The following is a 22,404-nucleotide window of genomic DNA, read 5'->3' as shown; positions in this document are numbered from 1 at the left end:
ATTTCCTTTGCTGAAATATTAGTCGACGCGAGAACACAGCCCGCACATCTGGAGCTAAATGGAAAATGCGGTTCAACGTGGTCTTCGGTGTCATCTGTACGTGTTTTAGATTTGTGTGAATGTGTGACTGGGATAGATTTCTGTGTTTGGAATGATATTTTCTTCAAATCCATGTAATTGAACATCTGTCACATTTTGTCTTTACAGATTTTGCTTCAAGTTGCATGGCTCAGGGCGCAGGTCAAGGTGAGAAAAAGGTCTTACAATTTGTTTTTAAGTCAGTTTCATATGGAATGGAGTGTTCTTAAAAGATGCACAGTTTGCCTTTTTTTGCTTTAAGAATGAATACATGGTTTTAATTCTGACTCTAGTGATATTCTCGGTGACTGAAAAATACAATCGAAACCAAAGAGCGTTCAATAACAATAAAACATTCATATAGTAAATATGTAATATCAAAATGCCAAACAAAGATTTTAGGAATTAGGAAGATCTGAAATAATAATGAGAGGAACATGAAGTACTCTATTTCTGGAATAAAGCACTTCCTGGCCTCAGCTGTCTTGCTTACAACTTAGGCTTCGTTTTTTTCACGCACCCATTTTTGTTCCACAAAGTTATCCTTACACTAACTTTGTGCCATTTATCAGCACATTGAATTGGACAAATAATATTTCACGATATGAGAGGAATAATGGTATAAGGTTATCCACGGACTGGGATAATCCCATGTCCTTGTCCAGTAACATCAGTGAGCGGGCGGAGACAGTCTCATCCTACATCTCTTTCTGTGTAGACTGCATAATTCCTGTAAATAGATCACCATGTTTGCAAACAACAAACCATGGGTGACTAAAGAGCTCAAAGAAATTCTCAATAAGAAAAAAAAAACTTCTTTGCCGGCTCAGGGAGCAGCTCAACATCACTCCCCAACAATCTCAACTCCTTCACACGGTTGAGAACGACAACAGTGCCCGGATAGAAGCATTAGCCTCCTCGCTCAAAACCGACAGCTCTGCCCTGGTCATCCACACGGAAGAGGTGGTGAGAGCCCTTTGGAAAACCGAGGTTGATTGCGACGCCTGGACCAGACATCTGCAGACTGAGTCGTGAGCACTTTGCTAAGCAGCTCCCAAAGAAGGATAGCACAAAGGTCCTGAACAACCTCAGGCCTTTGGCTCTCACCTCTCTGGTGATGAAGACCATGCAGAGAATACACACCTACATCACCAGAGTGACTGATGCACTGGTCAATAATAGGTGGATGAAGCTGAGATCTTCATCTCAGACTCTGTCCAAAGACCTGGAAACCCTGCACAACAACGTCAGGCACCCGTTTGCAGACTTCCCGCACACTGGCTGAGAGCCTGATCATCGGTTTGCGCCTCAACCACAAACTGACCCGGCGGATCACCAGTTTGCAGAAGGTGTTGGTTAACAACAACTTTGCTGAAACCTTCTCACCACAAGGCCGCATCCTGTCTGCCCGGCTCTTTGTGTATTACACCCACCACGGCAGGTCTACCCACCCAGCCAAATTGCCACCAGGTGAAATTTACTGGTGATACTGTCCTCCTGTCCTTGTTGACTAGTCCCTCACTCCATCATAGTTCAGCTCTTCAGGATTTCTTCACCTGCCGGTTCCACTCTATCCTCCTGACGACAGGATGAGCAACGCCAATGTCTGCTCTAAAATCATCAGCCACCCTGCCAGATCTTTCCCCCTCCTCTACAACCAGCAAACCATAAGGACAGCCAACAGGATCCTTCTTATCCATCCCACAAAATTTGAGTGTCTCCCCTCAGGTTGCAGACTCCGTTGCCCCGGCTGCAAAACTCAGAGGAGGAGCGCATTTCCTCTCTGCATTTCCTTTATCAAGTGCACAATCGGCACTGCCAAAACAGGTCAGCTATCTAAATGATGCCGTCTTCTTTTTTTCCATCTTGTAGACGATTCCAGAGATGATGACTATCAAACAGAACCCCCGCCCGGGCTGTTGGCTCCAACCGTCTTTGGTGAGCTCAAACACTTGTTATACCACAAACAAATACCTTGAAAGGTCAATGATTCTATCAGTAAGGTGCATTCCAGCACCATGTTGATGAACTGAGTCATATCTGCAGAGTACAGGGAACAGATGTCACAACTAAAACTATGACTGAATAAAAGGCATCCAAGTAAAAATCATTGAGTTATTGTAACTGCATTCTTTAAACTATTTTACTTGTCCTGTAATCTTAGAGGTTCCCAAAGGTTAATTTCTTTCTGCTAGAACATGTCATTAAAGCAAGAAGTGTACCATTGCTACATTTAATCATCATCTCTGCCCCATTAAAAGTGAATCCATTCCCAGGACCAATGCATACTGTATATATTTCTATCCTCCCTTCTATATTAACATGTTTCCAGAGCCTCCAGTTCCATCTCTGCAGCTGCAGTCAACCTGGCCAAATGTGTTTGCCTCTGAGAGAGTAGTGTTCATTTGCATCATCAACAGCTCCGACTGGACTTTCACCTGGTATAAAAATGATGAGCTGCTGCAGGAGCCAGAGCTGGATATGAAGTTTGGTGCAGGAGGATCGTCCCTTACAATTACTGCAGCAGCTAGCTCTCACTCTGGGAATTATTCATGCAAAGGTCATCACAAAACACAGGGCGGCACAGTCAACAGTAACTCACTTTGGCTTCAAGTTTCTCGTAAGTTTCATGCATTTTTCATTCATATTTGTATTCATTATCTGCAGATAAAGTAACATGCCACTTATAGAAGAAACTTCTTTCTGACCAGCAAACAAGCCCAAGCCTGTTGTAGTCTCCCTCCCGAACAGTGATGTTGTGTTCCCCGGGGAGTCCATCGTCTTCACATGTGTGTTAAAAACCCTCTCTGGATGGGATTATCTTTGGTACCACAATGGCAAAAAAATTCAAGAATCAAAAAACAACACATATAGGGTCGCATCTGTAACTCCCTCCGACGGCGGAGAGTACCACTGCAACGCAAAGAGAGGCGAAAGGCCTTTCTACACAGAGGAGAGTGAAAGAGCAAATCTGCATGTGTCTGGTAAGCGTCTCTCTAACACCGAGTTACGTCTTCTGAACTTCTGAATATCTCTGGTTCAGAATTGAAACCAGGGGCCTTTCAGAGTGGAGTGCGTCTCTGTGTTCTCCTGGTGTCTTTGTTGGTTTCATCTGGGTTCTCCAGTTTCCTCCCACAGTCAAGAACATGCAACAGGTTCATCGAAGAACCTAAATTACCCAGATGCGTGAATGAACGAGTGAACGGATGTACGGAATGGATGTTGGTAGTCTTGTAATTGACTGGGGTAGATCATGAATGCATTTCAGTTACATGCTGATTTTTTTCAACGTCCTGCTAAATTTCTTGGTGTTGGTCATAGTTGGCTAATTTATTCACCGCACAAAGATAAGACTAATCCCTGCACAAACAAAAAGTATTTACAACCTGATCGCAGGGAGCCTCATGCATTATGTACTTGTGCATCATTTCAGATCCACCTGCACCTTCTCTGAAGCTGCGCTCTTCCTGGTATGGTGTTTTCCAAAATGAGACGGTGGAGTTGAGCTGTGACACCGGTGGCCCTGACTGGTCTCTCACCTGGTACCGAAATGGACAGCCGATCCACGAAGACTCTGGCCTGACGTTGAGTGAAGGGGGAGCCTTTCTAACAGTTTCAGCCTCTCAAACTAACCAGGGGAGCTTTGCCTGCAAAGCCAGGCACAAGACCCGGGGAGTCAGTTCAGGCTTCAGCAACAAAGTGGATGTCACTTATTATGGTAAATTCCATTTCGCATAAACTTTCCATTCATTCTGGCATTTTTTCAGAACTTTCTTACTGGAAGGACAAAAATGGCAGAGCTAGCAGGGGTTTTTTTTTTCCCTGATAAGTCGAGGCAGAGGGCAGCCCACATTGAGCTGGGATTGGTCCAAGCGGTTGCCTAGTGCTTGCTCATGAGGATTGGGTTTCTGTAAATCATTCAAGAGGGTTCTACATGTAAAGAGTTATTTGTGCCATAGAAATATAAATAGTAATTGATGTTAAAATTAGTGGCAAAATTTGGCAATTTAGCTTTGGAACTGTGCACTGCTTGCTTCCTCAAAACTGAGATTCACAACCCAAAGTTATGTCTCTTCATCTCACTCGGGAGGAAACAGAAAAAAAAAACTAAAGGAATCGGCCAAAACCATTGATTTGGTCGTCATTATGAAATCTTCTTATCCTTCCTATATTCTTATTGACAAGGTAAATGAATCTGGCCAATCCCAAGTGCAGTTCTCTGTTCGCTATCAATGTTTATACAATATTTGCATTATCATTAATTCTAAACAAATAAAACATTCAGAGTGAATCATATACATAAAACAATCACAGTTAACATATTTCAGTACATTATCGAAAACATCACCATGACAACACATTGTGTTTTTTTTCCTTTGCTGCTTTGGGCTCTGGAAGCCTGTTTTATATATATGTCGTGGCAAGCTATGGTTTAGATGTCACGAGGCGGAAGTGTTGCTATGTCAGCCATTTATTTTGAACACAAAACGTAGGACATCCAAAGTTCATTCAACTGGCTGTCTACTTCACACACAGCTTTGACTTTTACCAATGTTTGACGACATGATTACAACATAACAAAGACATAACTGAACAACCCCCAACACATTGCAAACCTCTTTCAACAGTCTCTTGATCGATATCCCACGTCCCATCGTCCTTGCCTCGTTTGCATGTTTCACCCCTTGGTCAATCACATCCCACCAGATAATACAATATATAGAACAGGACAAATCAGTACTATGTAATTTTAGTTCAAGTTCCATCTGCAGGTCTTTTGATAAAGTCTTTTATATTGAATAGAAACTGAGAAATGCTGTGGTGGCCATTGCAGACTTAGGTCTGACTTGTTACCTGGTGAAGAGCACTTGATGTGAAAGATCGGTGCCCATTCATCCAGGCTAGATTAATTTCTGTATCAGGAAATCTCATTAAGGTACTTCCCCATTGGCTATTCTTCTCAGATCAAGACATTCCTGCACTTATTTTATATCCAAAGTGCACAGTTATGCACAGGTTTTTAAATGTCCATTCTTTCCATTCTTTCATGGAAATGTTTTCTTTTCCTTTGAGATGTGGTAATATAACATTTGACTGTACAAAGTTGGAGGAGAATTGAATAAGGAATATTGTGTAAACTGTATACTGTGTAAACTGTATGTTTTTAGGAAATACACCGAAACCGTCACTCAGCAAAAATCCTGCTTTTGACACGATGTACGTTGGAGAAACTGTGATTTTCACTTGCAAAGCCAGTGTGGGCATCGGCTGGAAGTACCAGTGGTACAAAGACAGCCGACCACTCAAAGCATCGAATGAAACTCTCAAAATCAATCTTGGTCTCTCTGACCGAGGGGTTTATTTTTGTAAGGCTACCAGAGGCAAAAGTACATCAACAGACAGCAGCAACCCAATGACTCAACATGTCGACGGTAGGTACAAAAAGAACTGTCTTACCGTGTTAGATAATGAGAATTTTCTGTTGTATCCATATCAGGGATTTTGCCCCTCTCAGATTATGATTAAATGCAATGCAATATACATTTTTGCCATTTAGAAATTACACAAGGGTGTGGACTGTGTTTTACTTTTTCATCACTCACAGTCATCATCTAGCAATTACTGAAACCTTTAAAAAAAAAGCATAGGAGACAGCATTTTGAGGCCATTGCTTAGATGGCGCATTTTCTGTTGAAACAGGATGTTGTGGGTTTTGCACAGGGAGGGGCGTGTTGCGGTAGACAGGATTTTTTTTGGTTCGATGAGGGGTGGGGTGCTATTGTCAGCTAACAGTGTGAGAAAGTTTGAATTACAAATTCAAGCTTCTTAAGCCACTTTCACCCCGGTATTGACCTACCCTGACCTACCTTAATGTATGCTGTTACTTTAAAAAAACAAATATATTAAAATGTAAATGTCCCTTTTTTAATTTCAACATTTTCTTAATCAAGGCAATTCTAATTTTGCAAAAAATATTTGTTTGCAGTGCACTGCAGTCTTCAAATTGCTACCCACTCTCATAGCACCAAAGGAAAAATTAAAAATTAATTTGTTATCAGATGATCTTTTATTTACTTGCCAGATGAAATGGAGGGATCTTTGAGGCAGGTTAAAATTCTTCTTGTTGATTAATATTTTTAGTTTATGTGAGTGTGTGTCTATTGCTGGGTGTACATGACAGTAGGTGAAACCAGTGAAGAAGAAAAAGGCAGGCCCAGTCCAATAAACATAACTACATTGGTATTGAATGAATATTGATCTGGTCGGTCCATAAGTATATTTGTGTGTGTGTGTCTCTCTCCAGCTCTACCTGTCCCCACTTTGAATCTGATTAACAACTGGCATGACATTTTCCCTTCTGAGAGCATGAGGATGAGCTGTGAGATACCAGCCCAGGTCTCTGGCTGGACTTTTGCATGGTTCAAAGATGAGAAGAAGCTCCAGGCTAATCAGAGATTGGTTGTTACCCCGAGTGGAAGTTCTCTCTCCATCCCATCTGCCTCAGTCACAGATGCCGGGCGCTATCATTGCCTTGGATATCTACAGGACAGAAGTGTCAACAGCAACCGCTCAAATTCTGTGACTCTCAAAGTTCATGGTGATTGAATACTTATTCTTTGTTTCTTAGCTTTTGCATTGTGTAAGAGTTTACTTGTGCAGATTGACGGGATCTTAAAAGGAATGCATTAAGTATAATTACAGATATCAGGAGGATTTTGACGGGCATGTCGTAAGGGGCTGATATAGTCATGACTGGCTTATTAATATTTATGTTTTGATACAAAGGATGTTGTTTAATTGAACACCCCGATGAAAGTGTCATGTCTAATCTCCTTGAAGGGAAGCAACCCAGCACAACCTTGACGCAGGATCCAAAGTACGAGGTGATGTTTGCAGGGGAAGTGGTGTCCCTCACCTGTCACGTTAATGTCTCCTCTGGGTGGGAATACGTTTGGTACAAAAATGGCCATCAACTTCCCGATTCATCAAACAAAAGAACAATCAAACTCATAGGCAAACAGGATTCTGGATCTTATTCATGCAAGGCAAAAAGAGGGATGGAGAAAGAGTTCTCCACTGGTCCTAAGAATATATATCTTGATGTCCAAGGTAAACTTCCACTCATTTGCACTGATGATAAAAGGAATCCAACTGTCGTCGAAAAAGCCGCTAAAGCAATGTGTAGAAATCAATCTCTTGGTGGTTTTTTTTTTGTGTGTTTGTGTGTTTAGAGAAAAAACCTACACCCTTGATAACTCTACGGCCAAATACTGACCGCATCTATATGGGGGAGTCCGTCACCTTTGACTGCAAAGTCGAAATCTCATCCGGTTGGAAGTATCGATGGTATAAAGATTCCCGACAACTTCCAGTAAACGGAACAAGGCTCACCATCAAGGCTGCCCTTTTTTCAGACAACGGGACTTACAGTTGTGTGGCTAAAAGAGAAAACTCAATGTTTGAAACAATGCCAAGAGAACAAAGCCTGCACGTCATTGGTGAGGAAATAGAAGATATTTCATGGTAATGCATAATATTTTCGGTAATTTCATGCATGTTAATAATCAAAAGGATTATGATGATTATTAAATGTGTCTCAATAGATATTCCTGTTCCAACTTTGAAGCAAAAAACCAAGTGGCTTGACGTGTTCCTCACCGAGCGTGTGATTTTTGTCTGTGAAATGGTAAAAGCTTCTGACTGGACATATTCATGGTACAGAGACAATCACACCGTCACGAGAGATCATGTCGTGAGTTTTGAGTCGGATGGAAGGTTCATGTCCATCGGATCTGCTGCCGCCCTGCACGCTGGGAAATACAGCTGCTCTGGAAAACTGAAGGGCAGGTCCGTGAACACCATCCGCTCTCCAGAATTAACGCTCGAGGTTTACGGTGAGGTTTTTTTTCCTTGATCCTCTTCTTTTACAATGCTATAATGTAATTGTATGGATGACAGTGGCTGGAGAAAAAGTGGAGATAATGTGTGTTACAGACATATAATGCAAGCCATTGATACTGGTCCCAAAAGTACATCAACTGAAGTCCAATAGAATATGATATCCCTATTAAAACACATTGTGACTAAGAGTTCCCCTCATAGAAATAATAGCCCAAATCAAATTATGTTGAACATATCTTCAGATCTGAGCATTCATATATCGTGTTATTTTGGTGGCAGGTTGAAGGGCTTTCCGCCGGCCTGTTCGAATGACCAACGACTACAGCTAGTGTTATTTTAGATACTTGTTCAGAAAATGACCACAAAAGTCAGGGCCGAATCGATATAACACTATATTTTCTCAGATATTTACATTTATATTTCATCTTTCGCATATTTTGAATGGAACATTTCATAGCAGCCTCCATGAGGTCCACATTCATTATAAACATGGGGAAATTTACAGAGGTTTTGCCCTATAGAGTTTCAGGGAAAAGATGATATTAAAATGTCTCCTTATATGCTAATATGGATCTTTAGTTTCATACATAAGGTTAATTAAGAATAGTGTTTTAGTCTTCTTCTACTTTTGCCAGATGAACCAGATGAACATTTTATGCGTAAGTTTTTCACCAGAAATTAGACTCCTAATCCATTCAAATTTACTTCATAGGCCATATATATTTTCCCGTTTTGAATAAAGTAAGATTTCACATCTACAGATGTGGCAACAGCTGTATTAGTCCAGTCTTTAAACTAAACTAACTGTCTCAAGTTCTATAAATAATCTTGTCAATATATACATTTATACATTTAAACAGAATTAGGGTTACGGAATATCAAAATACCCCTGAAGGCCATAATCTTTGTCAAACACTAGGGTGTAAAGTGTCATTTTACATTAAAATACAGTATTTGAAGTAATGTTACTATTGTTGATCCTCAGATAAAAAGCCAAGTGCCATTTTGAAGCAGGTACCTGAGCAAAAGCTATTCCACACTGAAGATCATGTCATCTTCCTCTGTAACATTGCTGTCTCCTCTGGATGGGAGTTTCTCTGGTATAAAGATGGCAAAGCCGTGTCTGGCACTCCTTATAGTGTGTCTGGGAAACATCTTGAAATTATTGGTGCTGAGACAAAAGACACTGGATCATATGAATGCCAAGGCAGGAGGACATCATTTAAGACGGAGTCAAGTCCACCAATGAGACTTACGGTCAAGGGTATGTTTTCATGTACATTTCATTCAGATATTTCTCTATATTTGTTTCACGTGTTTGCTAAAGATTCCATGTTTTTATTCTTCAGAACGTCCATCGGCAAGTATAATCCTGCTCACCGGGTGGACGGAGGTCTTTTCCACAGAGACGCTTGTGCTCAAGTGTAATGTAGAGGAAAACCTGGGCATGTGGAACTACACATGGTAAAAAATATACATATATTTGGAAGACATACCGGTAGTCTTTGTGAGGAACGTGCACACCTGGTTTTGTCTTCCTAGAAAAATAAGTGCATACTATTTTTAAACAGGTACAAAGAGAATCAAATAACCAATTCTACGCAAACGGAGAAATATACGGTTACACCTCAGAACGACCCTGAGCAGAGCCAATATTCCTGCCGGGGTGTTCGCCAGGGTACACCCTCTTATTCAAAACAAAGTGAACATTTCAAGACCAAGAACCTTCGTGAGTATCAGCGAGCACCAGACATTTGGGAGATATCAAATTATAGGTATTGTATGTAATTTTCTTTGTCATCATTAAATCTGTAGTTCTAAAGAGGAGGGTGCTTCTTTCCATCTCCGGCTGTCTCTTCTTTGGCATCATCGCTGTATTCCTTGGATGCATTGCTCTCAGAATTTTCCGCAAACCAGGTTAGAAGGGCCTTTTTGGATTGCACTGATTCTGAGAAAATCGTGGCGATCGTCTGCCTTGTATTGTCTTTTAAATCACCAAATTATCAATGTGATGCATTTTTTGTAAACATGTTAATGTGATGAGCATGTGTTCTTGATCATAGGGGATGGTGAAGAAAAGCCAGAAGAGCCGGAGCTGTTCCTCACCATGGCTCAGCTGAAGAGCAGTGGCGGTACGGTGATACAGATTATCTGCACAAATATGACGTCATTGTTTGATTATTTTAGAAAAGACAGTGACAGTCCCTGGTGATAATTTTGAGAGTTAGTCTCGCTTTCATATCATGCCGCTAAATGTCCTGGCTGGTGTTTCAAGTGAATTCCTCCCCCCTGCAGATGCATCCTGTCCTCTTGTTAACTACATTACAGATGCATCGCTGAACGAACCAGAAAAAGGTAATGAACCCAGATATACCGGAATGCGTTACAGGTTTCTTGGGTTTCTTGGGGCTCACAAACAGTGCATCTTTGCTTTTTTTGCATTTTGAAAACCAATCTGGCCTGCAGAAGAGGATGTAAAGAAAGCCGATGAAACATTGCCATTATTGGTCACTCCAGAAGAGGATACAGGTAACATAATCGCACTACAAATGCACTTTTCCAATTCAGTGGCCGTGTAGTAACTGATCCACTTTTCCATTCTTTGTTCCTTGTGTCATTCTAGCTGTAAAAATGGAAGGTCTTGATAAATCAGATGACAACGTTGGATTGGCTTCCTTTAAACAATGAGTCACCAAGGATAATGCAATTAGTTTAAGATACGAAAACTTGGTAAAAGTCAAACGAGGTTAAATCTGTCAATATGCATCATAAAACAACCTCTTCTCAAAAGTTGGTAATAATCCCTCCGGGGGGAAATGGTAAGATTCGATTCACAGTGTGAAACCATCATTATATCTTTCAGTAACCAAAAACATGGTTGATGGGTAAACCTGTTGAAATGAAATGTTCCGCTGCTTGGGGTGGCTGGTTCGAAAAACAGGAATAGTTTTGATCGTAACAAAAATGGTGAGGAAACAATGTTTTCTATGTGATGAACAAAGAAAATAACTGTTTGACTTTCATTTAACCTAATATAAAAGGGAATACACTGTAGATGCGTGATGATCTGCCTGGTTTTTGTTCAGTTTTAATTTTCAATCAGATGGATGATAATGTGGGATAAAAGTTAGTTTTCTCCAAAGGCTGTTTAAAGTTGATAAAACCAATGTTGTTATTTTTTGTTGCATTGCCAAACACAGATATTGTTTTTGTGGCAAAGTGGTTAGCGCCGCTGCCCAGCAGCAACAGGGTTTCCGGTGAATTCCAGCAGCAGTTATTCCTTTCTGTGCGAGTTTGCGTGTTCTCCCCGTGTCTTCATGGGGGACACAGCATGAATGATCCACTAATAATAAAAACAATATAACAGTAGCGCTCCCACAGTCCAAAAACATGTAGTAGGAAAATAAGAAACCTCCAGTCCCACCGCGACCCTGACTGCAGGATAGACAATACATGATTTAATTAATAATTTCATATTTCATTTTGGCTTTCTCTCATCTTGTTATATTATTATCATCATGATCATTATTAGTAGTAGTTTTAGTAGTCGTAGTTTGTTGTGATAATCACAATAATCCTAATCAGTCATACAATATGGCAATTCCCTTAAATAGTTCAACGTCACCCTATAAAACAACAACCAACCAAACAGTAAATGGTGCCAGAAGGATTCAATTAAACTAATGATTATCTACACCATTAAATGGGACTGAAAGAAAGACAGGTTCAACCCAGGTTCAAAAAAACAGAGGAAAAGGAGAGTAATAATTTTATTATTCACACATGTTTCAATTTAAACCTTTTTACCGAGCCACAAAAGAGGTCCAGTGTATTCACCGCAGTAACCGATACACAAGACTTACATTTACTTGAGGATTTCTGTCAATTTCTCCATATAGTAGTCATAGTTCTCCTGACAGTCCTCCCAAGGTGTAAAGCACTCGTTCTCCTTCTCCACATACATCTCCCAAACGTGTAGGAAGTCAGCTGGGTTCATCATTCTCAGCTTGCAGCCTGCACTCACCAGGGCCTTCAGCCCTTCAACTATCTCTGGCTGCTCCCACTCGAAGAGACGAGAGCAGATGATACAGAGACGGACTTTTTTGCACTTCCTGAGGATGCTTGCCAACTTGGCTGCGCAATTCGCACAGGGACTAGATGATACATACCATGTAACATCATACTCCTGGGGAGAGTTATTGTTAGGGAGCACCTGGAAAGGGTTTGGGGGGGGGGGGGGTGTTATGTTAGCAGAGAAGAGATGAATGAGATTAATGAGGAGAGAATGATTAATTGCACCGGGGGATTTATGAAAGTATACTAGAGTACACCGGCTGACAGGGGGGGAAATTACCTGCTGAAAGAAAGCCTCTTCAGCGTGAGCGGTGGCATGTTCGTCTTCCATGTAACCTTTGAGAGGCTCTACGCTGCCTCCTGCCGTATCAACTCTGTAGCACAGCAAGGTCTTGTTCCTCCCAGATGAGTACTCAACATTCCTGAACTGAAACTTAAAGTAGAATGGGCTCATCTGCTCCCTACAAGGGAAAGTATTTTCCATTAGTGTTGTATTAAATCACCGCTTATCTTTTGAGCAATAGCCAAACGCTGAATTTTTAAAAAATGATCCAACGGGTGGAGCTTCGGTGCAAAAAAGGGGGGTACGTGTCACCGAGATGTGTCTCTCAGCAGTTTCAACTGTACCTTGTGTAAAAATGCAATAAGATCTCGGTGTAAGCTGTGTTTAATTTCTTAGACATGCTCGCTTTGCAAGGGTATGTGGATCAGTCAAGGCACTGTGATGAGCGATGGCGCAGTGATAAATACATGTATGCTATTTCTGTAACAATTCATCCATAGAACCGTATGTATTCCAAGCCTCAAGTGATATACCCTGTGACCATAACTCACACACGTCTGTCTATGTCATTGCAGATAATATACACAAATAATTAAAAGTCAAAGCATAGAGACACAGTGGAGTCTGGCATCTATGTTGCCTCTTTGACTCATCGCTATTCTTACCGCTGGGTTAGTGAGAATGGCAGGTGCAAGTCATTGCCATTCTTTCATGATGAAATATGGTATAAATAAAATGTGCATGAAGCAAGAGAGCAATGTACTATATAAGCCACAATTGCGTTGAATAAAGTGACTTTTTTTTACTGGTGGGATTCTTAAATCTGTCTTCAATCAGTTGTGAATATTTTTATCACACTCACCCTTTGACGATCTCAAATGGCGGCAGCTCAATGGGCTGAAACTCTCCGTTTTCGTCGGCGCTCTTCACCTCCGCCTCTGCTGCTCCTCCACCTGCGGCGTTGCTCTTCTCTCCCTCCGTCTCCGGCTGGGCGGGGGCCTTCTCCGACTTTTTCGCCGGTTTCTCTGCCTTTTTGGAAAGTTTTTCCTTCTCCTCGTTCGCTTTGCTCTCCGCCTTCTTCTCTTTCTTCTTCACGCCGGGCCGACTGTTTCTGTCAGCCATGACTTTGCGCGGGTTCGAGTGGGAGAGGGAGAGAGTCGAAGTGGTGCGATAACGCCGGTTGCATCTACAGAAATAGAAGCTATTGTGCGCTACGGTCTGACTCAGAACATGTGCATGCGCCGGGCTTTGAGTAGGTGGCTCAGGGAGCCCACTCCCCCTCTTTCCATGGCCTGGACATTAGAAAAGGGCAAAAGATAACGTGGATAAGTGTGCGTTATTGAAACATGATAGAGGGACAAAACGGGATGTGAATTTCTTCCTATCTTTTGAAGTTACCAAATTTAGAAAGGGAACTACCAGCGTGTATGAAAGCAACCACCAAAACCAACACAATAATCCATAACATTTCCCAACTGTCAACAGGTCAGCAACAGGCAGATTATTAATAACGGTTCTCGGCCCTTTGTGTGTCTGTGTGTACAGAGTAACCAGGACTTGGTTGACACTGAACACCACTTTTGTTTTTGCCAACTCTTCTGTCCCGCAGCTCAGCGAACGCCGCTCCAAATAGACCACTGCGATATAAACAAACACAAAACATGTGGGAGGAGTTTCTCTGTGTGAGCTGCGAGAAAGACAGCGTGGCCCCGGCTCGGACGGGCCTATGAGCGATCAATCTGTGAAATAACACTGCATCAATATGGTCCTCTGCTGAGATGGTTATATGGGGAAGGGTGGTGGTTGGGGGTGGGGGGGAGGGGGGGGTCTGTGTATATGCCTGTGTGTCTATGTGAAGACAGAAAATGGCTTTCTGCACTGCAGATGTAATAACTTCAGGCATCAGGGAGAAGGCGGGGGCAGTTCAATTACAATTTCCTCTCCTCCCTCTCTCTCTCTCTTTCTCTCTCTCTCTCTCTCTCTCTCGCTGCCAAGTAATTCATTTCAGAGGCAATTACGAGCAGAACTGCAGCCCAGCCGGCTGGTCTAAGTCAAATGGATGAGCTGTCACAGCCAGGGGAAGGGGGGCGGGGGGGTCCAAGCTGCTACACTCACACCAATAACACACCCATGAGACGAGCAGCAAGTATGGTTCTCAAAGATAAAACATATTCACATGGAAATCAAGACTCGCCTAAATTGGGGACATCCTAGGGTGATAATCGCTAGGATCACATCAATTCTTAATTATGATACACAAGGGAAATCTTACTGTTTCATGTTGCTCAGCAAAACAGGGGTAGAGTGCTGTGTTGCAAACTGTGTGTTACTGTTGAGGGTTACAGGCAGATTTTCCTTTTTTGCTAAAAAAAAAATCTTAATTCAAAAAAAAAATGTTTAGTTCAGTCTGTTTCTGATTGTAGTTTAGTTTACAAAATGTAAGTCCTCGCTTTCCTCCTGACTTGACTTGGAGTGAATTGAAATTTCTTGCACTTTCCTTCCTTCCCTCCCCGGTGGTCCGGCTCAAATAACAGACTCTATTGACTCTTCAAAGTGATGCCCCAAGTGTCTCGAAATAATTCAGTGAATTCAGACAAAGCTAAAGCCTCTTTTGTGACACATGTACACACCCAGGCGCGGAGCTGCGGTCAAACCCATTTCATATCCTCAAAGCTCCGTTCCGGATCGGACTAGAAATCGGGGGAAAAAAAAAAAAATGTCCCTAAACTGACACGGACACAAATGAATCGAGGACCGTGAGAGGAAAACATAGATTAGAAATAGTCTTGATTACAATATAGACATGCATTTGTCGCTCCAAACTGCACAGCAGTAGAAAGTGAAACTCGTTTTATTATGGCGTCTGAGTGACGAGGCAACACACACACACACGCACGCACGCACACGCAGTCAGACGATTAAGCAGCTGACACTGTCTTCCCCTCAATCACTTCAAGACTTATGTCAAATGAATTAATCACAACCTTTAGGATTAGTTTATACCAGTATAAAGAAAGAAATACGAACAGAACGCAGTGAATGGCTATCGTTGTTATCATTGGTATGTCAGAGAGTTAAGTCAGTAGAAAACAGACACAAGTTGTCTTTGGAATCGGCGGGGATTGAGAGCGACGTTTGTGATATTGTGTTTGGCAGAATTGTACCGGACTGAAAGTACAATTCTGCTTCAGGTTCTCTGGGATGTTGGGAGAGCGTCTGTGTTAACAGGCAGCGATCCACAATGAGTTGTTTCTGGCAAAGAAAAGTGAAAAAAAGGATGGAAAAGGGGTCTGGACTGTCACGTCACGCGCGAGGAACATGGTGCGTTGCTCGCCCGGTTTACTCGTCATGTTCGATCCTTCGCTTTAATTCCATAATAATCTGTAATTAGCTTTGAGGTAGATGAGCGTCTCCAGATTCTTTGGTAGGACTCGGCCTCTGGCTGGCTGCAGGCTGCGACCGGCACTGGTGAAAATACTTTCCACCACGGTGCCACAAGCAGGTATGGTGAATGCCCTCTTGGCCACCTGGGCAAGTAGAGGAAAGTCAATTTCTTTGCGCTGCCAGTAATGCAAAGCCTCTTCATCTGTGGGCTCCTCTCGCAAGTAGATGGCCAACTCTTGCTCCAAACTCTTGGCCTGCGTCGCCGGTCTCTGCTTGATGAAAGAGAACAGCTTGCAGGGCCTGGAGAGCGAGGAAACCGGCGACGACGCCGGGGCCGGAGGGGTGTCGGAATGAGGGTGAAGATCCGTGTTGGAGTCCATGGGGCTGGTGGCTTTGGAATGTTTAGACAACTCCTCGAGGAGAACCTGTCTGTGCCAGTCGGGGTTGCTGCTCCACGTCAGCTTGAACTGGGGGTCCAGGGTGGTGGCGGTGATGTACAGGGGATCCTCCAGGATGGGGGCCAGTCGGCGCTCCAAAGCCTGGCTCAGGCCCACCAGGAGCGAGGGACACTGGTGGGGCGAGATTTCAGAGAGATGCTTGCGTAAGCCGAGAACGCAAGGCAGAGCCAGACTGATGGACACGTGTCTGTCCGTCTGCGCGTCCGCCTGCCGCTCCCCGTACACCATGTCCCAGGCCTCGGAAAAGGGCTCCAAAGTGTCAGTGAGCTCCCTCAGGAGGGCTCTTTCCGAAACACCCAGCGCGAGTTCGCCCGGACCGCTCATCTCCTCCAGGAAATCCACCGAGTCCAGCAGCCGCCGAAGAATCTGCACAAGATGAAGCGGTTTACTGAAACACCCTTGTCCAACTGAAACACTTTCACGTCATCTTCTACGTACCTTAAGCTGGGTTGTCCAGTCTCTTACTGCGGGGGGTGTATTTCCTTGGCCCAACATCAATCCGGGGCCGTCGAACACCTGGCTGAGTTTCTCAAGCGGAACGGCAGAGGTAATGTAGTTGTAAAAGCAGCCGGCCTTGGCGAGCGAGGACGAGAGCTGCGGGCACGAGCGCAGCCCCTCTCTGACACACTGTCCCAGAGAGTGGGAGAAAGAGTTCACGCGGCAAACGCCCAACCCCTGCTCCCACGACTCCTCCCACGCCGTGTCTTCTTCCACGTCGCCGTGACCGTTCCTGACGCCGTCCTCGACGTCGTTGCCGCTCTCTGCGTCTTCCTCTTCGTCTTCGTCGTCCTCGTACTGTCCGTCGGCGAGCGGCGGCGAAACCAGGAAAGCCGGAAGACAGCACGCTTTCACGGTCGTGGTGGCCAAGAAACGATCCGCGACCACGCGGAAGGCCCGCCCTGAGACGCCGTGCGCCTGGCACACTTCATCAAAATCTGACAGAACGCGATTCCCGGAGAAACCCCCTGTCAGAGGGAGGCACGCCAGCAGAGCCGACCGCATCTGCCAGTCGGACGTGAGAAAGTGGCAGGTGACGCCGAGGTACCTGCGACGGGAGAGAAGCGGAATCACTGAGACCGTGACTTTTTTTTATGTTTACCTTTTTTATTTTCATGTTCTTACCCTGATGTTGCGCCAGAAAACCCGCCCCATATGTCAAGGCTCAGGCTGAGGGCTTGCGCTGAGGCCAGGGCCTGCCGGGTCGCCAGCTGGGCCTGGTAGGCGTAGGCTGGAAGGAGCTGGATCTGGATGTAGTGCTGAGGCTCGGGGGTGTAACGCGGCTCCAGGAGCTGAAGGAGCTCCCGGAAACCCTGATTTTCCACGATGGACACCGGCTGGAGATCTTGCACGATCATCTTCGCTATGGCCTCGGAAATCAGAACCTACGGCGACGATAAATGATTTTTGTGAAACTATCGAGTCCGGTTGCCCGGAAGATTTTGACACGAATTTCACATGCACGGTTGTTTTTGCACGGACGGATCCGGCCGCGCACCTGACGTGGGTCGTGCCTCTCGAACTTGGTCACCCCTCCGCCGGGGCCTCCGCCTTCCAGGGGCCCCAAACCTCCAGGACCTCCTCCACCCGCGACTCCGACTCCGGCCCCGGCGGGGAGCGAGTACCGGGTGTTCCCGCCGTTGGCAGCGAAAGTGTTGATGGACCCGGAGGAGGCGTAGCCTTCTCTCTTCATGTCTTTCCTCTTCACAAAGTCGTCATACATGGCTTGGTGTTTGCGCTGGAAGGGGAGGAAGAGGAGCACGACAGTGTCACACCTGTGTGTTCACACCATCTCCCCCAATTGTAGAACTTGGAAGGGTTTATACTTGACAAAACCGTGTTCTTGTGGCGACCGGACTTGATTTTCTTCAGTTGGGACCGAACTCCGAACTGCAGAAGCCCCCCCCGGATGAGAGATGCAACGCCTTCCGAGGAAGAAAATCAAGTCCAGATGCCAGGAGAAGATTTTGACAAGGGTTTACATCGGTGACAATGCAGTGGGGGAGATCTTTGGCGGCGAGGCCGGATCGTTCAGATGTTAATGTGCGGATACAAGAGGCGACGACGACGACGACGAGCAGCCCTCGTCATCTCGGCCAGGCGAGGATGAGGAGGGTTGGATTCCCTAAACGCGTTTACCTTAAGATGCGTTACGAAGTTGGACGTGACGCTGCGCTTCGCCTGGATCCTGGTGCCACAAGCCTTGCAGTTGGACTCGATCTTGCCATTTTCCCCCTCGAACACGATGTTAAAGTAATCCAGGATGGACACCTTCGACGCGGACGCCATGAGGGGGGGAGCAAAAAGAGTTGGCTCTGCCCCGGCCGCGGAAATGGGAACTTGGGACGGATCAAGGGCGATCCGGAGGCGGCTCGCCTGTCAGCGCGGGCCGGCCGTGTTTACTTCCCGATCCCCGCTCCGCACCGCCGCAGACGCCCGATGCGCAGACACAAAAGGGAAGCGAGCGGCGAGCGGGATCGGCGACGGACAAAAAACGGCCGCGATCGGCTACGACGTCGCTACCGTCTCTCCCGCGGTTGTCGGGAAACATTAATGATTTGATCGCGGGGGGGCTACATCCGCTTTTCCTACGCTTCCATCCGCCGCTCGGACGCGAGAGAGGTGACGGCGGCGGCGGGGAGGAGAGGAGTAGGAAGGGGAGGGGAGGAGGGATGGGGGGCGTCTCACAGAGGAATAAAGATTGTGTTATAACTGGACCAGGAAGTACACACACACACACACACACACACACGGGTGTCTCGCTTCCAAATCCGACACAGCACCCGGTGATGATCGGCTGTTCCCTTAGCAACCGGGCTGCTCGAACCTTAAGGTGGTGGAAGTCAGCTGTGTCTCCACAGAAGGAAAACAACTGTCTGGATAGGAGTGGATTTTTATTTTTTGTAATGGGAGGGTGATCAAATGTGTAAGCTTTCAACACACACACACACACACACACACACACACACACACACACACACACACACACACACACACATACATACCTTGCTCTTAAGGTGAATATACAGTACATGAAACTCTTTATTTAGACATTTGCAGATTCACGCTTGGGTGCTTAAAAAAAACAGCACGGCTCCAAAAACACCTGCAACTACAAATAAATTACATCAGAGCTGGGGGGAAACTTTGTCATCACTTGAAATGCTGCTTGTTCAGATTGTGACGAGACGGGTGGGGGAGGAGAACAACAGGCCCTTCTCTGTCCGTTTTCTGGCCTGTGTTCAATCATTATTTAGTCCATCATCTTGTCCGGCAGAGCAGCTGAGGCTTTGTCCTGTAGGAGACGCTTCATCTCCTGTCTGCTGCTCAGAACTGCAGACTGAAGAGTTGCCATCTCAGCAGAAAGCTCTATTACTGTAATATGGTACAAATGAAAAAGGAGACTGGGTTTTGGTGAAATGCATTCTTAGGATAGTGCTTTCACAGGAGTATAAAATAGAAACACAAGTATTATTAGATATTATTATGAGCTACACATTATGAGCTTTTCATCAGTGAAAAGCAGGGTCACGTCATTTGAACTGTGACATCACACCTTTCTGGAAAGAAGCCTGGGCTTGTTTAAGGGATTGCGGCACCAATATCCCAAACCATTTGAGGGGGTCCTGCTGAGGATTCTGGTCACTTTTCTTTGGCACAGGAACAACAGGAGCATTTTCACTAGTTGATTGTTCTTTAGAGGCCTTCTTAGGGTTTATTCTTCTCCTGACGCCTGTGAACAAAATAAATTAATGAAAATGTTTATTTGTGTTGAGAGCAAATAGTTTACACTTAAGATTAGCTGATAGCTGATATGAATGAAAAATCATCCAACCGTGATTTTGAATGGTGGAGCTTTTCATGGTACAGAATTTTGTGTTACATAATTTTATAATCATTTGTTGTGTGATTAGATTGTTTACAAAATCTATGGAAGCCTGTCCTTTTTTTCAAAAAATGTCTTATTGAAAGTGCATATTGATAATGTCAGATCATTAATTCATTTTTTTATGTTTATAATTTTTTGTGTTTAAGTGGAATTTAAGTCCTTTGAGAAACTGAGAACACACTTTGTGAAATCATTTTTTCTATAAACCAGTCTTGTATTGTTTTTGATTATCCATCTATGGCAGGTTTGTGATATAAACGGATAGTGTAAGAAAAGCTTTCTGAATGTCATGATGTTTTTTGTTATTATTATTATTATTATTATTATTATATTATCATTATATATAATATATTATATATCATAATATTGCTTTTTCTCTCATGGACTGACCTTCTTGGGGACCAACATCCTCAACTGATATAGTATCCGTCCCCGTCTGATGACAACATTTATTCGAACTTCTGTCTGTGCTGAACTCCATCTCACCGTTTTCCAGCGCTCTGTAACATGAAACCATCCTCATTTTTTTTTCATCGTAGGCAGTTCCGATTAATTAAAAAAATGAATGGAAAGCATTCATTTCCCAGAATAACAAATTGTTTCTCACCTTGCATGGAGACAGACGAGTGGTGTCATCTCACTTGCATACTGGAGAGTTGACACTTGTTTGTTTCCCATTGAATATCTTGCTTTTGACATAGAAAACCATCCCTGTGGAGAACAAAAAGTGGTTGTTATACATTATATACCCAGTCGATTTTTAGTTATGGTGGTGGTGGGGGCGTGTATAAAGAAAATAAAACTTTCTTAATTGAAATGAAAAGAATTAATCACAGGCAATAATTCAATTAAAGATAAAGTAATGAACATTATGTTGTGTAGCTACATTATTAACATAACAGACAAATAATGAAAATTAAAAAAAAAAGATTGAAGAAACTCATCACATGTGATTCTGGAAAATACTACCACAACTATCATTCTGGATTAATTAATCAGTAAGTAACATGAATATCAACTACTAAAATAAATACATATATAAAGATACATAATTTTGTAGGCATCTTGAATTTCATTTTTAATCTGAGCAACGGTGCAAACTTAAAGATATTAATATGTATTAATCATCAGAAAGTCATCATGAATGAAAAGCTCCTTAACCAGAAAACTGTTTTCTTTCAACATTTATTAGTGCCTTGATCCATATGACCATATTCTTTAACTAATATACCACTAAGTAGATACATTTTTCTCTTCCAGTGTTCTACTTATGGATTGTTAATGATTGAGAGATAATGCTAATACTGCAAGTGGAAGTGAAAATAGTCATCTCTTGTGTACTTGCCTTATTAAATATGAATCTGTTTACCAAGATAGATAGCTATTATTTAACGTCATTGTAAAACGCCACGTATGTGAACAGCTGAATTTTCTATTTTGACCAATTCTAAAAGTTGAATGTTGTTGAATGCTGTTGTTCTGCATGACCACTGAGCACTGTTTCTTGTAGTTTTTATATGCTTGTTTTTCATTCTTGCTAACATAATTAGAGACAGTTTTGAAGATGGCAGAAATGCTAGCAACAACGAAGCTAGCTATAGCTCTACCTGCTCAATGAGAGAGTTAAGAGAGGCTCGTTTCTCCTCCAGTAGCTCCAACTGATCCATGAGAGCCAGCAGCCTCTCGTCCAATAACAACGATGTCTTTTCCGACTCGGAAACACCCATATTTGTTTTTTGTTTTGAACTACTGTACTGGCGTCTCGAACGTAGTCTTCGCGTTGAGTGACCGTCTCTGACAATACAGAGCCCGGTGGACTAAAGCCTCTTTGCTACATTAGCTTCCGTGTAGCATCATGTGATGCACGGTCATATGATGTACTCAATTAAAACAAGAAAAACTTTATTTAGATATTCGAAAACAAAAAAGCAAACCTATTTGAATGTACGAGATCATTACATTATTGTTATTATGGTTAAGAATCTTCGTCCCTTTACAAAAAGAGAGTCCCAATGTGACATGGATTGAGACAACTTGCTCGATTAATTTCGTATATAATAACTGTCTTGCAAAGCCCCCCAATAAGTCTATCAAACAAGATAACACGGATGTTTCTCGTTTCGTGTCTCTTAGTTTATACTGCTAGTATAAACTGTAAGTTTAAAAACTATAAATAATGTAAGCATATCGAAATCGGAGCATGTTTGTCACAAAAATAAACGAGTTCCCATACCGGGAGTCGAACCCGGGCCGCCTGGGTGAAAACCAGGAATCCTAACCGCTAGACCATATGGGACTACGACATTATAGGATGATCATGGCTTTTTCAAAGCATTCAC

At 43.5% G+C, this 22,404-nt stretch overlaps 4 protein-coding genes and 1 non-coding gene across 6 annotated transcripts; 1 reads left to right on the top strand and 4 right to left on the bottom strand.

Moving 5' to 3' along the window:
- Window positions 1-6: 6 nt before the first annotated feature.
- On the top strand, window positions 7-11,392 carry LOC147214384 (hemicentin-1). 2 transcript variants are annotated; one of them, XM_086141839.1, is made up of 19 exons: window positions 7-96; window positions 208-246; window positions 1,951-2,016; window positions 2,411-2,698; window positions 2,790-3,062; window positions 3,512-3,796; window positions 5,247-5,510; window positions 6,383-6,676; window positions 6,919-7,188; window positions 7,311-7,577; window positions 7,683-7,973; window positions 8,966-9,244; window positions 9,330-9,444; window positions 9,552-9,709; window positions 9,796-9,897; window positions 10,044-10,112; window positions 10,276-10,335; window positions 10,447-10,509; window positions 10,604-11,392. In XM_086141839.1, exons 1-19 carry the CDS (start codon window positions 66-68, stop codon window positions 10,666-10,668), a joined length of 3,279 nt encoding a protein of 1,092 aa, XP_085997965.1. In that variant the 5' UTR covers window positions 7-65; the 3' UTR covers window positions 10,669-11,392. The 2 variants fall into 2 exon arrangements, with proteins under 2 accessions (XP_085997965.1, XP_085997966.1); XM_086141840.1 differs by having other exon boundaries at window positions 23-96; window positions 10,450-10,509; window positions 10,604-10,805.
- Window positions 11,393-11,736: 344 nt separating this feature from the next.
- On the bottom strand, window positions 11,737-13,628 carry apobec2b (apolipoprotein B mRNA editing enzyme, catalytic polypeptide-like 2b). Its single transcript, XM_086141844.1, has 3 exons — window positions 13,200-13,628; window positions 12,335-12,515; window positions 11,737-12,193 (listed from the first exon to the last, which is right to left on the bottom strand). The coding sequence occupies exons 1-3, from the start codon at window positions 13,457-13,459 to the stop codon at window positions 11,846-11,848; spliced, it is 789 nt and encodes a 262-aa protein (XP_085997970.1). The 5' UTR covers window positions 13,460-13,628; the 3' UTR covers window positions 11,737-11,845.
- A 1,544-nt stretch (window positions 13,629-15,172) lies between these two features.
- On the bottom strand, window positions 15,173-18,791 carry LOC147214382 (zinc finger BED domain-containing protein 4). Its single transcript, XM_086141841.1, has 5 exons — window positions 18,316-18,791; window positions 17,675-17,914; window positions 17,302-17,561; window positions 16,618-17,224; window positions 15,173-16,545 (listed from the first exon to the last, which is right to left on the bottom strand). The coding sequence occupies exons 1-5, from the start codon at window positions 18,463-18,465 to the stop codon at window positions 15,703-15,705; spliced, it is 2,100 nt and encodes a 699-aa protein (XP_085997967.1). The 5' UTR covers window positions 18,466-18,791; the 3' UTR covers window positions 15,173-15,702.
- Window positions 18,792-19,284: 493 nt separating this feature from the next.
- On the bottom strand, window positions 19,285-21,907 carry vma22 (vacuolar ATPase assembly factor VMA22). The gene is made up of 5 exons (XM_086141842.1): window positions 21,673-21,907; window positions 20,673-20,776; window positions 20,456-20,565; window positions 19,733-19,909; window positions 19,285-19,551 (listed from the first exon to the last, which is right to left on the bottom strand). The coding sequence occupies exons 1-5, from the start codon at window positions 21,790-21,792 to the stop codon at window positions 19,430-19,432; spliced, it is 633 nt and encodes a 210-aa protein (XP_085997968.1). The 5' UTR covers window positions 21,793-21,907; the 3' UTR covers window positions 19,285-19,429.
- Window positions 21,908-22,289: 382 nt separating this feature from the next.
- Window positions 22,290-22,361, bottom strand: trnae-uuc (transfer RNA glutamic acid (anticodon UUC)). Its single transcript has one exon. It is a non-coding gene; the product is annotated as a tRNA-Glu (tRNA).
- Window positions 22,362-22,404: the final 43 nt, after the last annotated feature.

The sequence above is a fragment of the Fistularia commersonii genome, chromosome 34, assembly GCF_037954325.1.
Source record: "Fistularia commersonii isolate RoL2024-O1a breed Wild chromosome 34, RoL_Fcom_v1.0, whole genome shotgun sequence".
In the NCBI taxonomy this organism is placed as follows: Eukaryota; Metazoa; Chordata; class Actinopteri; order Syngnathiformes; family Fistulariidae; genus Fistularia; species Fistularia commersonii.
The sequence above is the reverse complement of the archived record's forward strand: the minus strand, read 5'-3'. Positions and strand labels throughout refer to the sequence as shown.

Bases quoted from the DNA above. Each gene is read 5' to 3' on its own strand.
- LOC147214384 (XM_086141839.1), top strand. From the start codon at position 66: ATGCGGTTCAACGTGGTCTTCGGTGTCATCT. The intron at 5,511-6,382 runs GTAGGTACAAAA...GTCTCTCTCCAG, and splicing joins AATGACTCAACATGTCGACG to CTCTACCTGTCCCCACTTTG. The intron at 10,113-10,275 runs GTACGGTGATAC...TCCCCCCTGCAG, and splicing joins TCAGCTGAAGAGCAGTGGCG to ATGCATCCTGTCCTCTTGTT.
- apobec2b (XM_086141844.1), bottom strand. From the start codon at position 13,459: ATGGCTGACAGAAACAGTCGGCCCGGCGTGAAGAAGAAAGAGAAGAAG. The intron at 12,516-13,199 runs GTGAGTGTGATA...TTTCCCTTGTAG, and splicing joins CCATTTGAGATCGTCAAAGG to GGAGCAGATGAGCCCATTCT. The intron at 12,194-12,334 runs GTAATTTCCCCC...AACCCTTTCCAG, and splicing joins AAGAGGCTTTCTTTCAGCAG to GTGCTCCCTAACAATAACTC.
- LOC147214382 (XM_086141841.1), bottom strand. From the start codon at position 18,465: ATGGCGTCCGCGTCGAAGGTGTCCATCCTGGATTACTTTAACATCGTG. The intron at 17,225-17,301 runs GTAAGAACATGA...CTCCCGTCGCAG, and splicing joins TTTTCTGGCGCAACATCAGG to GTACCTCGGCGTCACCTGCC. The intron at 16,546-16,617 runs GTACGTAGAAGA...CATCTTGTGCAG, and splicing joins ACTGGACAACCCAGCTTAAG to ATTCTTCGGCGGCTGCTGGA.
- vma22 (XM_086141842.1), bottom strand. From the start codon at position 21,792: ATGGGTGTTTCCGAGTCGGAAAAGACATCGTTGTTATTGGACGAGAGG. The intron at 20,777-21,672 runs GTAGAGCTATAG...TGTTCTCCACAG, and splicing joins TTAACTCTCTCATTGAGCAG to GGATGGTTTTCTATGTCAAA. The intron at 19,552-19,732 runs GTGTGATGTCAC...ACCATATTACAG, and splicing joins CCAGGCTTCTTTCCAGAAAG to TAATAGAGCTTTCTGCTGAG.